This window comes from Schistocerca nitens, chromosome 2 (genome assembly GCF_023898315.1).
Source record: "Schistocerca nitens isolate TAMUIC-IGC-003100 chromosome 2, iqSchNite1.1, whole genome shotgun sequence".
Taxonomy (NCBI): domain Eukaryota; kingdom Metazoa; phylum Arthropoda; class Insecta; order Orthoptera; family Acrididae; genus Schistocerca; species Schistocerca nitens.
The window spans coordinates 969,498,306-969,512,392 of NC_064615.1; the positions used below are offsets into that span (position 1 = coordinate 969,498,306).

The 14,087-nt window shown below is 38.9% G+C and overlaps 1 protein-coding gene across 1 annotated transcript in view; it reads right to left on the reverse strand.

Annotated features, from left to right (window-relative positions):
* LOC126237296 (cullin-associated NEDD8-dissociated protein 1) overlaps positions 1-14,087 on the reverse strand; it is a 165,061-nt gene that overhangs the window by 90,834 nt on the left and 60,140 nt on the right. Inside the window, exons 8-11 of the mRNA XM_049947252.1 lie at positions 10,316-10,455; positions 9,360-9,520; positions 7,795-8,000; positions 7,233-7,387 (exon numbers count right to left, since the gene is read on the reverse strand). Coding sequence (XP_049803209.1) covers positions 7,233-7,387; positions 7,795-8,000; positions 9,360-9,520; positions 10,316-10,455 — 662 coding nt within the window. The remainder of the gene's footprint in view (positions 1-7,232; positions 7,388-7,794; positions 8,001-9,359; positions 9,521-10,315; positions 10,456-14,087) is intronic.

The window sequence follows — 14,087 nt, forward strand, 5'->3', positions numbered from 1 at the left end:
AAAGCATTCAATGCTGTCTGCCAGAGTAATTCTTATTATGTATCACTAATACAGAGTGTGTACACGGACAAGGAAAAAAAATTCCCAGATTTCCCAGTTAAAAATATACTTTCTCCCAGGTGAAAACACACTTTTTCCGTGTTAAGTGACAGTATATTTTCTCTCGGAACTTCAAAACTTAGCAATCCTTTGAATGGTTATGATTTTATACACGGGTGTAGAATTTCCTGGCACTTTAGAAAACGAAACTCAGGGAAAAAGACCTTTTGGAAATATCTTTGATGTGCAGCAACATGTACGCTGCGTATTTTTGTATTACGAAAGTATACATTAGAATTCCACCAACACCACGTTACTCTCCGAATCACTGAAAATGAGATTGCGATGCGCTTTTGTAAACCAGTCATATCTCATGTCATGTGATCTCGCCAGCCGATGACAGCGGATATTCAGAGCACAGGACCAGCCAAAAGCAACATCACTGTTAAGTAGCACGAACACACAAAAAGGGAAAGTTAATAGTTTAAATTAAAATACATAAGTGTTGCTACAAGAAAAGAAAAGCTTTCACATATAAAATTGGCCTCTAACATCAACAAGCTGCAAGAGAAGCTAAGCTTTCGCATATAACATTGATCTTTTTTGCACGTGTTACATTTTAGGAAAATTTTTAATAACGACATACTCTCAGTTCAACTTACGTAAAAGGATACTTACTTTGAAAGTAACGCTTTTCAAACCACCATTCACAATGTTTTCCCGAGACCTGTTAGGAATAGGTTCATTTCAGCAGTTGCCAGAGAGTGCCAATAACAGGCGACATGGCACTTGCGCAGCTACCATGATGTAGGAAGCCCATATGTACGTTCGTGTAAAACATTGAAAGTTCATACGTTATGTAATAAAGAAACAAGGTATCAGAGGATACCCCCCAAGAGCATTGGAATTTCATGAACCATACTAAAATGTGCACATTTAAAGTGCATACGTAAAGTCCAGATTCCCAATGAAGAAGACCTCGACCTGATAGAAAGCTGTTCAGTGTGGTTTTCGGGATGTAAATTTTCTTGGAGCACCAGTACTGTATTATATCATGTTTGGTTCTTTATTATGGCAAAATGCCATACATGCTAGAAGATGAGAACGTGCACTTGAAATGCAGCGAACAGTTGAAACTAGCCAGTACTGTGGAATTAAACATTTCGTTTCAAATACATTGACTGTCTCTGCGGAAAAGGCTAATAGAAGTCAAATTTCTTTAGCAAACAGACTAAAATAACTTTATTGTTCTGCAAGGCCTGACTGTCAGAAAGGTGGAAATAAAATTTAAAAAAATCGAACTTTCAAAAATATGTTGATCTCTTAGCACACATCTTTCTGAAAGTCAAACATAAAACATATGTGTTTGAGGAAATTTAAGATATGTTATTTGGTCTTAAGTGTGCCAAAGTGCAGTGCCACGCCTCTTCACACAGCGGTCTTCTTTCGCATGTCACTGTATTTCGCTCTGTGGAATTGAAACATCTATATTTTGTAATGGATGCCATCAAACTATATTCAGGACAGTGGAAATCGAAATGTCCTGTGGTGCCTCTCCTGCTCTCAGTCTGACAGCCTGCACCTCTTTTTTAAAAATAAATAAATAAATAAATCTCGCAATTAATAGCAGATAGGATTATTTCTAATCGGGAGAACGAGAACTCTTCAGAAAATTTGTACTCTTTTATTGCCTTTTAACTAATAACTTGCTGTTTTGTGTGATATAAAATTCAATACAGGATACATAAAACCAATAAAGACAAGAGACAAGCAAGAAAGTACACATTTCTTCAATCCTTAGCTCCTAGCATTTTTTCTCTCTGACCTTGCTACAGCTTTACATGGCGTGCTTTCCTTTCTGTGAATGAATCTATTACCTCATCAAAGTTCACCAAACGTTTTGCTACATGAAAAATCAAAATGTCGTTATCTAATACTGAAATGGCTGTTAATACAAATAATAACCAAGACTGTTGTGGTTTCTCGATCTGATTACGTCTATTTTGTCACTGTCTGCTAGATAAAACAAAATAGGCCTCTCCAATATTGCAACAATTTTGTAACACACACCAAATAAACGAGTCTGTTTTGGCACAAATGGTCTTTTTTATAACACTACAGAATATAATTCATGAAGTACCAATATCAAACGCCTATTAGGCTTACTACAAGCAAAAAGCTTCATGTCAGGAAATAGTTTCACATTTCATTCACACGCACCAGTTTCTCAAGCACGAGATCAAAAAGTAGTATTATGAAATTTTCATATAAATTTGGAATCGTCCAATTCTTTAATAATTTGTGTGACATACCCGCTTCTTCTCCATCCTCATTCTAACAAACAATCTTGTCAACACCAATTTTGTAGATTTTCCTGCCACTGTCAAAATTTTTTTGCCGATTAACTTCACTAACCCTGCCAGAATAACAGGTTTAGTTATGCCGTCACTATTCTGCGGTTAGGCGTTGTTACATGTTCGTACAACATGTTTTCTGCATTACTTCCAGAATAGAACTTAAGCAGCTGCTATCTGGGGACTGTACAACTGGTCTTTACTAGTGTAGCGATCTGGCCAAAAATTTTCTGTCAAAATTTCATTTTCTTGGATACACCGAGAATACGTAAACTTTCTCACCTGTTATTCCTGTTAGTTGTTTATTTCCATTCTGGTAGTCTGAATCAATGGATTTCGCTAGTAATTATAACAACGCTGATCATTTGCAAACCCAATCAACCACATAATCAGAAATTGGCATTCATCCATTCGGCTTTACTCAGCTCATACAGCCTTGTCCTCTTGTCTGCGACGAGGATTCTCCTGACAGACACATCACGGACACTGCACGCATTCAAAAATCAACATAGAATTCATTCAGAAATCAACTTAAAATGTGTTCAAAAACCAACAGGGATGCATTTCAAAATCATATGAATAATCAATAGACCAATGTGCACTGGGCGCTAGGCGCTTTGTGAAACAAGTTTTTTTCCTCAAGAACATGAACTTGGCACCCCCTTTTCCCAGTAGCATCTAGCTGCTTGCTGTGACTGCTTGTACAGCCAACAGCCACATTCCTGTAGCCAGAAACGGGGGAATCATCTACTACTCAAACGCGACTCAACTGTGCATGCACATGAGTCCGCTCGGGAACTGCTAAAACGAATCTAATGTAAACAGTTGTGACTTCACACTCATCGGAGGAAATTTGTTGTTATGAAGCACTGCACAGTCTTCCTAAAGCCTTTGACACACTTTGCTGTTGGCAGATGCTTGCATCAGCACTGTGTGTCGTCGTCGTATATGGCGCATTTCCTTTGCAGTTTAAGTTATTTTCGTTTTTTCTCTCATTCATGTTTTATTGTTGAAGTATTACTCTGCAGTAGCGGGATACAGTAATATCCTTTGTTAGAGTATCGGTTCTTGCCAGACAAAATTACAAAAATTTAACAGAAAACTAAAACAATGAGAAATTCCCATAATTCTAAAAAATTTCCGGGTTTTTCACAGTTTTGTCCTGGATGAAAAAAATTCCTGAGTTTTTCCTGGATCTCCCAGGTTGTGTACACCCTGTAATAAAATTAGAAGTTAATCATCATTTACACATCTATGAAAAAACTTTATGTAGAATTGTAATGATTGTAAAGAATAGTTTAGTTTAAATGCAGAAATTTATAAAATTTCACCAATTTCTCACGTCTTTTCTCTCCTAAATTATTCTTAATTCTGACCAAAGAAATCTGTAGGTAGGGAAGAGTCTCTCAATGCATGCAGTGCTGGCAAGGCAAGAAATGAGGCACTAATACAGCAGTTGTGAGATTGGGTTAATGTTTTGAATAAATTATTCACAGGAATTTATACCAAATTACTTAATCCCCCCCCCCCCAATATATATATATATATATATATATATATATATATATATATATATATATATATCTCAGAGGGAAACATTCCACGTGGAAAAAATATATCTAAAAAGAAATATGATGAGACTTACCAAACAAAAGCGCTGGCAGGTCGATAGACACACAAACAAACACAAATATACACACAAAATTCAAGCTTTCGCAACAAACTGTTGCCTCATCAGGAAAGAGGGAATATATATATATATATATATACCCTTAAAAACCCAATTTTACCTGCTGGGTTGGTTTTATTGCCATTTTTTTTCCAACCCTGGAAAGAGGCCATGTCATATACCAGTCTGCTGTAATTTCTAAAAATGGCTCACCAAACAGCTGTCCACCAGAATGAATTGCCACCACCAAACTATGCCTAAGAACAGAATTGAGCATCCTGTGGCAGAACACACTGCTGGGCATGACATGCTAGAGTCCAATGGCTGCTTCATAACCCGTATATCTGGATCTTTCCTTTCAGTGCCAGCTTTTCTAAACTACACAGTTGGGAATTACACTTGCAACAGATCCTATAATTGTTTTTACCTCAGTCTCCACTAATCCACTGCATCCAGACCCTCTACTGAACAGTCTCTCCCTCCTCTGTCCTGTCCCCCCCCCCCCCTTCCAAACCCATGCCTTCATGCATTCGTCTGTGTGCTTCACTAACTGACTGTCTCTGGTGCCCTTATACTACATTCCTTTCCTGTACATCTGCTGCTTTGCCACTCCCCACATTCCTATCCCCCACATCCACACATGTGCTGCCTCCCTCCATGCTGCCAGCTATCCATATCCAAACCACTCCTCCTGCTTCCCACCTCTTTTTCATTCAGTTCACACTGCCCGACAACCACAACACAGGGTATCTGATGAACTGAAATCCCACTGGCAATGCACGTTCATCCAGCACAACATGGCTTCACATTGTGTGTGGTGTGGTGTGGTGTGGTGTGGTGTGGTGTGTGTGTGTGTGTGTGTGTCAAAGTATTCACCTGCAAGCTAGCAAATTTTCATTATTTTCTGTGTGCCTGTTGACAACTCACTACCACTACTTTTCAGTGAGTAGTCTCCTAACCTCATAAATTATTTACATTGTACCAGAACTTTCCAATATATTTAGATGTGAAATTTGTTCAGATGGGGAAAAAAAAAATTTAACCAATTTGCGTACAATTCAGTGTCACAATTACTTTTTCAGGTATATTTTATTATAGTTTAAGTGGGCGCATACTACCAATCAAGGGTGGTGTTAGAATTACATAGGGCACCAAGCAAGCCAATACCTGTAATGAAGCGCTTTTAGTAAGTACTCAAACAGAGAGAAAACGTTAAGATAGACAGTAAGTAATATCATAATGTGACTGAGCTCTTGCAACATTGTATGTGATGTTCCAAAAAACAAAGGTATGTTCTTATGAAATTATCTGCCATATGAATTGAAATAAAATACAACAATTGAGCTGCTTGCACCAACACAAGAGGTGGAAAGGCCAACTAAGTGAAGTTTTTTCTTGTTGATGTGGGCACTACAATACTATGCTGTGCCTTTTAAAGCAACAGATGTAGGCACTGGTACACTCATAGCAAATGGAAAATGTAACACTGTGCACAGTCCTAAACATTTAGTATTACTCTCTCCAGAAAATAAATACAAAAACACAGGGAAATAAAAATTCCCAAGTACATTTTATTAATAAATAGTTCATATACCAAACCCAATAACTTGTAAACCTAAATGATTTTTTTTCCCCCGGCTGGGGGGGGGGGCGGGGAGGGGGGGGGGAGAGAGATTAGGGATTAACATCCTAACAACAACGAGGACATCTGAGACTGAAACCAAGTTTGAAATGGGGAAGGACTGGAAGGATATATGCTCCACTCTTTCAAATGAACCATCGTGGTATTAGGAAAACTATGAAACCTATATGTGATTGGCTGGATGGCGATTTTAACTGCCGTTGTCCTGAGTAACAGTCCAGTGTTGTACCACTGTGTCACCACACATGGAGGAGAGAGAGGGAGAGAGGGAGGGAGGGAGGGAGGGAGGGAGGGAGGGAGGAGGAGAGAGAGAGAGAGAGAGAGAGAGAGAGAGAGAGAGAGGTGCAATGTATGACAAAATGTACCTGTGACTTCCACTATCTGACAGCTAGTTTGAAGACCTCAGTGTTTTACTAAGCAGTCTTGTTGTAAGAGGTATGCCCTTACTTCCTCTGATCTTTGCACTGATTAAGTAGAGACCAACAATTTAATATGGTTGCTGAGTCACAGTGGGACTTGCATTTTTTGTATTTACAAAATAATGGCAGGGGTGAAAGAAGTTATAATTGACTTTCTCATAGGACAAACAGGGATTCTAACCCTCAGACCTTTAGACTTTTTGTCTGGCACTTATAAACTGAGACACTGATGGTAGCATTTTGAAAGAATAAAATGACAAACACATCTATGATAGAAAACTATAGCTGCATCAGGAAGTGCACAGACTCCATATGATTCAAGAACCAATATTTATACCAGAAAGCTTCAGTCAGTGACAGATGATTATGAGAACACAATGCAATAGCATCCTTTGAAGGTCTGAAATCAAATATCAGAGTCAGTGTGTTGTATAGTAATGGAATACATACAATTACAAAGATTCTAAATGAATTACAACAATCTATTTCAAGAAGTCACAAATGACACCCTAAGCTCCAAATGCAAATGTTAGTACATCTGGAAAATTTTGTAATTCACAGTGACACTGAACTACGCTTAGTCGTATTACCGCAGATGTCATGAAATTTCTAAGAGCATTTTATTAAAGAAACATGACATAATACCAGTATTCATTAGTACTGAGAAGATCAATGAATAAATTAAACTGAACAATCTGTGTTATCAGCTCCTAACAAACTGAGACCCATGTATCCCTTTATAGAATATAAGTTTAAAACAATGCAAAGTTCATGAATATGCCACATCGGATACGTACGAATACAAAGAACATATACCTCAGCTCCATACACAAACACTTAAAACACATAACATTTTCTTTCTTTTTCTTTTTTTTAAATTTAAACTCTATCAAACACAAAAACCAATTATGTCTGAGTTGAAAATTAAAAAGTTCTGAAAACATTACAGATATTTTCACTAGTTTTGAAAACTATAAGATATGGTTCTACCTGCTAGTGCAGAATTAGTTTGCATCACGTGCAACTATACAAACAAAGAACTACAGGAAAAATATTTTATACATATCTCACTTTTTAAAACAAAACTGATTTGACAGATTTTCACCTACCTGAAGGTAGTCTCCCAAATTGCATATTATCTGGCCCATGCAAGAAATGGCACGCTCCTTTACTTCCTGATCTATATCGGCTGCCTTTAGTCGAATTAAGGTACAATTATAAAGTTCACCAGTAAATGGTGTGAAGTCAAAATTGCTTGGTGTATCTGCACAGAAGAAAAATGAAATACTATTTTAAAGAGTGCTGGGCCTTTGATGAGTTTCTTTCCAGCCTAAGATTCCAGAGAATTCTAGATGTACCATTATTTGTTACTAAAAGAGCACATATGGAATTTTCATGGAAATTATTCCAAGAATCAATTTCACTGAAAATATAAATTAACAGTAATGATATAAGTACAATACTGAAAAGCTGTTTTCAAACTGTGACAGTCAAAATAAATACAAAGAATGCAACAAACGCCACACTAGTGTACCTATCACATAAACAACCAATTGTAATATCTACAAAAGGTGCCTCAAAATAACGATCATAAAAAGCTAATTATGGAAAATTTACATGGTTAGTACCAAACAAAAAACACAAATTCCGTAAATTGTGGATAAATCTTACCTAAAGGACGTATCACTTTCACAAGTTGCTGCAGAACAAGCAGTGCTTCTGCCGTTATTTTGTAGAAAGTATCTCCAACTGCTGTGATAACAGGAGGTACCAGAACAGCCATATGAGGGTGAAATACTTCTGGAGAATGTGTTGTCAGGAGGCAATGCATAAATGACAAAGTATCTATCTTCATGTTACTACTCGAGTTCTTATCCCTGTTTGCAGAAAAGATAAAATGAAATCATTTATGACGTAAATGTTCTTCTATACTATTATACATTAGAGTGAGCTGATAGAAACTGAGGTTGAGGCAAAGCATTTTGGTAGTACACAGATCAAATGGTGAGTACTTCCTTTTAGCAACAGCACTGAAATCATCAGTAAGTACTCCAGGTTGTAAGATGTGTGAAAGAAAACAATCACAATTTACTGGGAAGTCTTTCTGGAATAGTAATACAGCATGACGATGACGGATTAACAGTTTCAGATAAGCAAGAGAACTATTAATGGTAACATAGTATGCAGTGTACTCCAGGGAGAATACACAACATTCTGACTGACTATATTACAGTTCACTGTTTACAAAATATTAATATCAATGTAAGTTCTCTTCACAACAATAATCTACATTTAACGGTCTCTATTTGAACACTGTCAGACTTGTTTATTGTTCATTCGAGTGTAAGTCCTAAGGATTTGTGTCAAAAGTGCATTTATTATTGAATAGAATATATTACAGAATACTCTGAAATATTATACTGATTAACTGGTAAATGCTAATTCAATTTTTTTTTCAGCTTCCTGCAGATGACATGCTGATCAAAGATTCTCAAAATAATCCTTTCACAGCATCAGAATAATTTAATACAGGCACCAACAGTTTATGTTGTTGTTCTTGCTGGGGGTGGTGATGGAGCAACAAATTTTTGTCCTTGCAATATATTTTGCAAAAATAAAATTACTGTGTTTGTATTCTCCATGTTAGCATCGAAAATAATTTATCTTCATGTCATATCAAATCAGGTTTACACTGACTGAGAAACAATATTTAAGTTTTCCAAAATAAGACAACTAACTGATATTGTTGCTGGACAACCACAAATGAAATTTTCAGTGCTACACACACAGTGTTAATATCACCTCAGCACCCACAGGAATTTGACATGGAGCATGATCTCAGTTGGCTACAGCTCTTAAAGGAAATCAGCTGTGGCTATGTCAATGGAACCAACCAGGCAGTCACCTGATGTGATTTAAGACACCCTTGGGAAACGTAAACTTAGATGGCTGTGTGATTAACAGAATCTTCAGACATGTATTTATAAAACACTGCTGATGTAAAAAATTTAAGTATTGGGAAAAAGTAGTTGTCCTATTGCTCACATCTGCCACAAATGCACCTGTCCACATGCACATACAATCTTTACAAGAAGTATAAATGATCCTTCTCTGTAAAACTATCAGAAACCTAGTACTAGTACCAGACCTCAGTAAACCAGTGCCCTTTAATTTTTTTACTATTAGATAACAACAAATATTTAAAAGGAAATTTTCACTGTATCTAGTATACTCACCCTAACGAGTACTGCATGCCAGGGATGATGGCAGGAATATGATTTGTGAGAGCTCCAGGCAGAACTGTCACCAGCTCTTTAAGCAATGCAAAACAGTCTTGCCTTGTCTTGATACTCTTCTCTTTCATTTGGTTGTGAACAGCTTTAACAATAGAAGGAACCTGAAAAATAAAGAAGCCGATGTATTAATACAATGGACTTCCATGTAAGGCCCTCTCTCAATTGGACAGAACAGTGACAAAGGTTATCAATCTGGGAATTACTCATTATGCAGAATGAGATATCAGATAGCAACAGCGGATTTCCACTTCACACAGTAAATACCACACTTCATTTTAGTTTTGAAGACTAGTTTTGATGTTAAGTAAAATTGAACTGCAGAACAGGAAAATTTTGATGATAAAACTAAACAAGCTACCTGTCAATTTTATATTCTTTAAGAATATAGCCTAATTTTCCAATTACTGAGATCTAAATATTCTTCTATCAGTGTATCAACAATGTAAGGAAAAGATAGACAGCTACTTACTGTAAAGATGACACATTTAAGTTGCAGACAGGCACAATTAAGAGACTTACACACTGGCTTTCGGCCACAGCCTTCATCAGAAAAATAAAGAAATACGCACACATGAACGCGCGCGCACGCACGTACGCAGAAGCAAGCACACCTCACGCACACGACTGCCATCTCCAGCGGCTCAGATGGTCATGCGAGTGAGAGCTGTGCTTGCTTCTGTGAATGAATTTGTGTTTGTGTGTGTGTGTGTATTTTCTCTCTTTTTCTGATGAAGGCTGTGGCTGAAACCCAATGTGTAAGTCTCTTAATTTCGCCTGTCTCCAACTTAATATGTCAACTTTACAGTAAGCACAATCTATCTTTTTCTTACGTTTTTGATATTCCAACCTGAGTTTGCACTATCTGTGTATATTTATTAGAAACTAAAGAGATTTACCTGGGACTGTAACATGGATAATGGCCCATCCTCTTGATCCATTAAGTCTGGATCAATATTGACTCCAATTGTGGGCCTTGTTTGTCGTAGTAATGCACAATAGGCATGGAATATGTCTGACTTGACATTTTCTTCACGTTCTAAATAAAAATAGAAATGAAACAAATTTAAACTCATCACCAGAGGTCTGCATTTTGTTTACATGTTGCTTCTTGTAAGTTATTAAGAAATGCAAAGTTGAAATGTACACGAATAATTAACGACAGGTGAACACTATTTCAAAAGACAATGGGGAAAAAACAAACCCGCTAAAATATCATAAGGTTCAGATCATAAACTATTTCAGAAAAATTGCACATAGGTCTATTATTATTATCATCATCATCATCATAATCATCATCATCATCATTATTATTCTCAAAATATTTGACCACACTGACACTGCCCAATGGTCTGTAACTGACTCCTAAGCAATTTTCGCTGTCCTGTTGTTGGCCTGACCTGATTCCCCATGTTGCTGTTGCACAATTGTCCACAGTGAAACACTTCCTGTGTTGACAGTACATATTGAGTTATTTTGTGCATTTTCAAATGTTACCTACTAGGTATCTCTAACATGTTAGATGTTTCTGCATCCATTATTAATCTACTCGGAAACAGCTGATTTTCCTCCTCTTGTTTGTTCGCCATTACCAGTTTTCGGACACAATAATTTCTTGTAAGGTATATTTGACGGATGGTAGCCTAAACTAGGGAACAGCAAGACATCCTGAATTTGCTTTAAGAAAGACAGAATCATTAGAGAGTATTTTTATCACTTTTTCCTCTGTTGTTATCAGAACAGTATGCAAAGGGATAAGGTTCAGCCCACACTGTACCTGTCATAGGGAGTAACATTTAGTGAGCAAAAAACTCATTTCACATCACATTGCTAACAAATGATGTTAGACACACATTTTCTGTTTCATGCACAGAAGTGACAAGTACTTGAACAATTCAGATAAAGTTGAAGCAGTTTTACAAACTGATGTATGTGTACAATACTATACACTGGTAAAAAATAAATATCTATTACCACTACAGATTCAAAAAGGTAACATTGTACTACTGACACATATGCGATATCCATCCTAAATCAGTAGACTGACAAAGTGTACAAGTGGTTTAATTTTAAACCTATCTCTATTCTAATATTTTAAATCAGTTTGAAGCCTGCTATTTCTCTTACATCACTTAGTCGGCCCCCTTCTCTTACTTTTTAACTTGGTGACTAATAGACCATTACTTAGAGGGAGGCTGGCTAGCTAGCATGCTCTCTCTCAGAGATATAAGGTTGTATAGGCATTTAGTAGCACTGTGAATGGGATCCACTGACAGAGCTTAGGGAACTACACTTATAACTGTATCAGAATACCTGGAAAGTATGACTCTGTGCCAAGTGATCCAATCTGATTGAAGATGCTCTGTTTTACAATTTTCAATTTTGATCAAACTCTCACAAGTATATGTAAGTATAAGTATATATCTAAACACAAAGATGATGTGACTTACCATACGAAAGCGCTGGCAGGACGATAGATACACAAACAAACACACACACACAAAATTCAAGCTTTCACAACCAATGGTTGCTGCATCAGGAAAGAGGGAAGGAGAGGGAAAGACGAAAGGATGTGGGTTTTAAGGGAGAGGGTAAGGAGTCATTCCAATCCCGGGAGCGGAAAGACTTACCTTAAGGGGAAAAAAGGACAGGTATACACTCGCGCGCGAGCACACACACAAACATATCCATCTGCACATACACAGACACAAGCAGACATTTGTAAAGGCAATGAGTTTGGGCAGAGATGTCAGTCGAGGCGGAAGTACAGAGGCAAAGATGTTGTTGAAAGACAGGTGAGGTATGAGCGGCGGTAACTTGAAATTAGCGGAGGTTGAGGCCTGGCGGATAATGAGAATAGAGGATATACTAAAGGGCAAGTTCCCATCTCCGGAGTTCTGACAGGTTGGTGTTAGTGGGAAGTATCCAGATAACCCGGACGGTGTAACACTGTGCCAAGATGTGCTGGCCGTGCACCAAGGTATGTTTAGCCACAGGGTGATCCTCATTACCAACAAACACTGTCTGCCTGTGTCCATTCATGCGAATGGACAGTTTGTTGCTGGTCATTCCCACATAGAAAGCTTCACAGTGTAGGCAGGTCAGTTGGTAAATCACGTGGGTGCTTTCACACGTGACTCTGCCTTTGATCGTGTACACCTTCCTGGTTGCAGGACTGGAGTAGGTGGTGGTGGGAGGGTGCATTGGACTGGTTTTACACCGGGGGCGGTTACAAGGGTAGGAGCCAGAGGGTAAGGAAGGTGGTTTGGGGATTTCATAGGGATGAACTAAGAGGTTACGAAGGTTAGGTGGACGGCGGAAAGACACTCTTGGTGGAGTGGGGAGGATTTCATGAAGGATGGATCTCATTTCAGGGCAGGATTTGAGGAAGTCGTATCCCTGCTGGAGAGCGACATTCAAAGTCTGATCCAGTCCCGGAAAGTATCCCGTCACAAGTGGGGCACTTTGTGGTTCTTCTGTGGGAGGTTCTGGGTTTGAGGGGAATGAGGAAGTGGCTCTGGTTATTTGCTTCTGTACCAGGTTGGGAGGGTAGTTTCGGGATGTGAAAGCTGTTTTCAGGTTGTTGGTGTAATGGTTCAGGGATTCTGGACTGGAGCAGATTCGTTTGCCACGAAGACCTAGGCTGTAGGGAAGGAACCGTTTGATGTGGAATGGGTGGCAGCTGTCGCAATGGAGGTACTGTTGCATGTTGGAGGGTTTGATGTGGACAGACGTGTGAAGCTGGCCAATAGACAGATGGAGGTCAACGTCAAGGAAAGTGGTATGGGATTTGGAGTAGGACCAGGTGAATCTGATGGAACCAAAGGAGTTGAGGTTGGAGAGGAAATTCTGGAGTTCTTCTTCACTGTGAGTCCAGATCATGAAGATGTCATCAATAAATCTGTACCAAACTTTGGGTTGGCAGGCCTGGGTAGCCAAGAAGGCTTCCTCTAAGTGACCCATGAATAGGTTGGCGTACTAGGGGGTCATCCTGGTACCCATGGCTGTTCCCTTTAATTGTTGGTATGTCTGGCCTTCAGAAGTGAAGTTGTGGGTCAGGATGAAGCTGGCTCACACGTCCGTCCACATCAAACCCACCAACAAGCAACAGTACCTCCATTACGACAGCTGCCACCCATTCCACATCAAACGGTTCCTTCCCTACAGCCTAGGTCTTCGTAGCAAACGAATCTGCTCCAGTCCGGAATCCCTGAACCATTACACCAACAACCTGAAAACAGCTTTCACATCCCGCAACTACCCTCCCAACCTGGTACAGAAGCAAATAACCAGAGCCACTTCCTCGTCCCCTCAAACCCAGAACCTCCCACAGAAGAATCACAAAAGTGCCCCACTTGTGACAGGATACTTTCCGGGACTGGATCAGACTGAATGTGGCTCTCCAGCAGGGATACAACTTCCTCAAATCCTGCCCTGAAATGAGATCCATCCTTCATGAAATCCTCCCCACTCCACCAAGAGTGTCTTTCTGCCGTCCACCTAACCTTCGTAACCTCTTAGTTCATCCCTATGAAATCCCCAAACCACCTTCCTTACCCTCTGGCTCCTACCCTTGTAACCGCCCCCGGTGTAAAACCAGTCCAATGCACCCACCCACCACCACCACCTACTCCAGTCCTGTAACCCGGAAGGTGTACACGATCAAAGGCA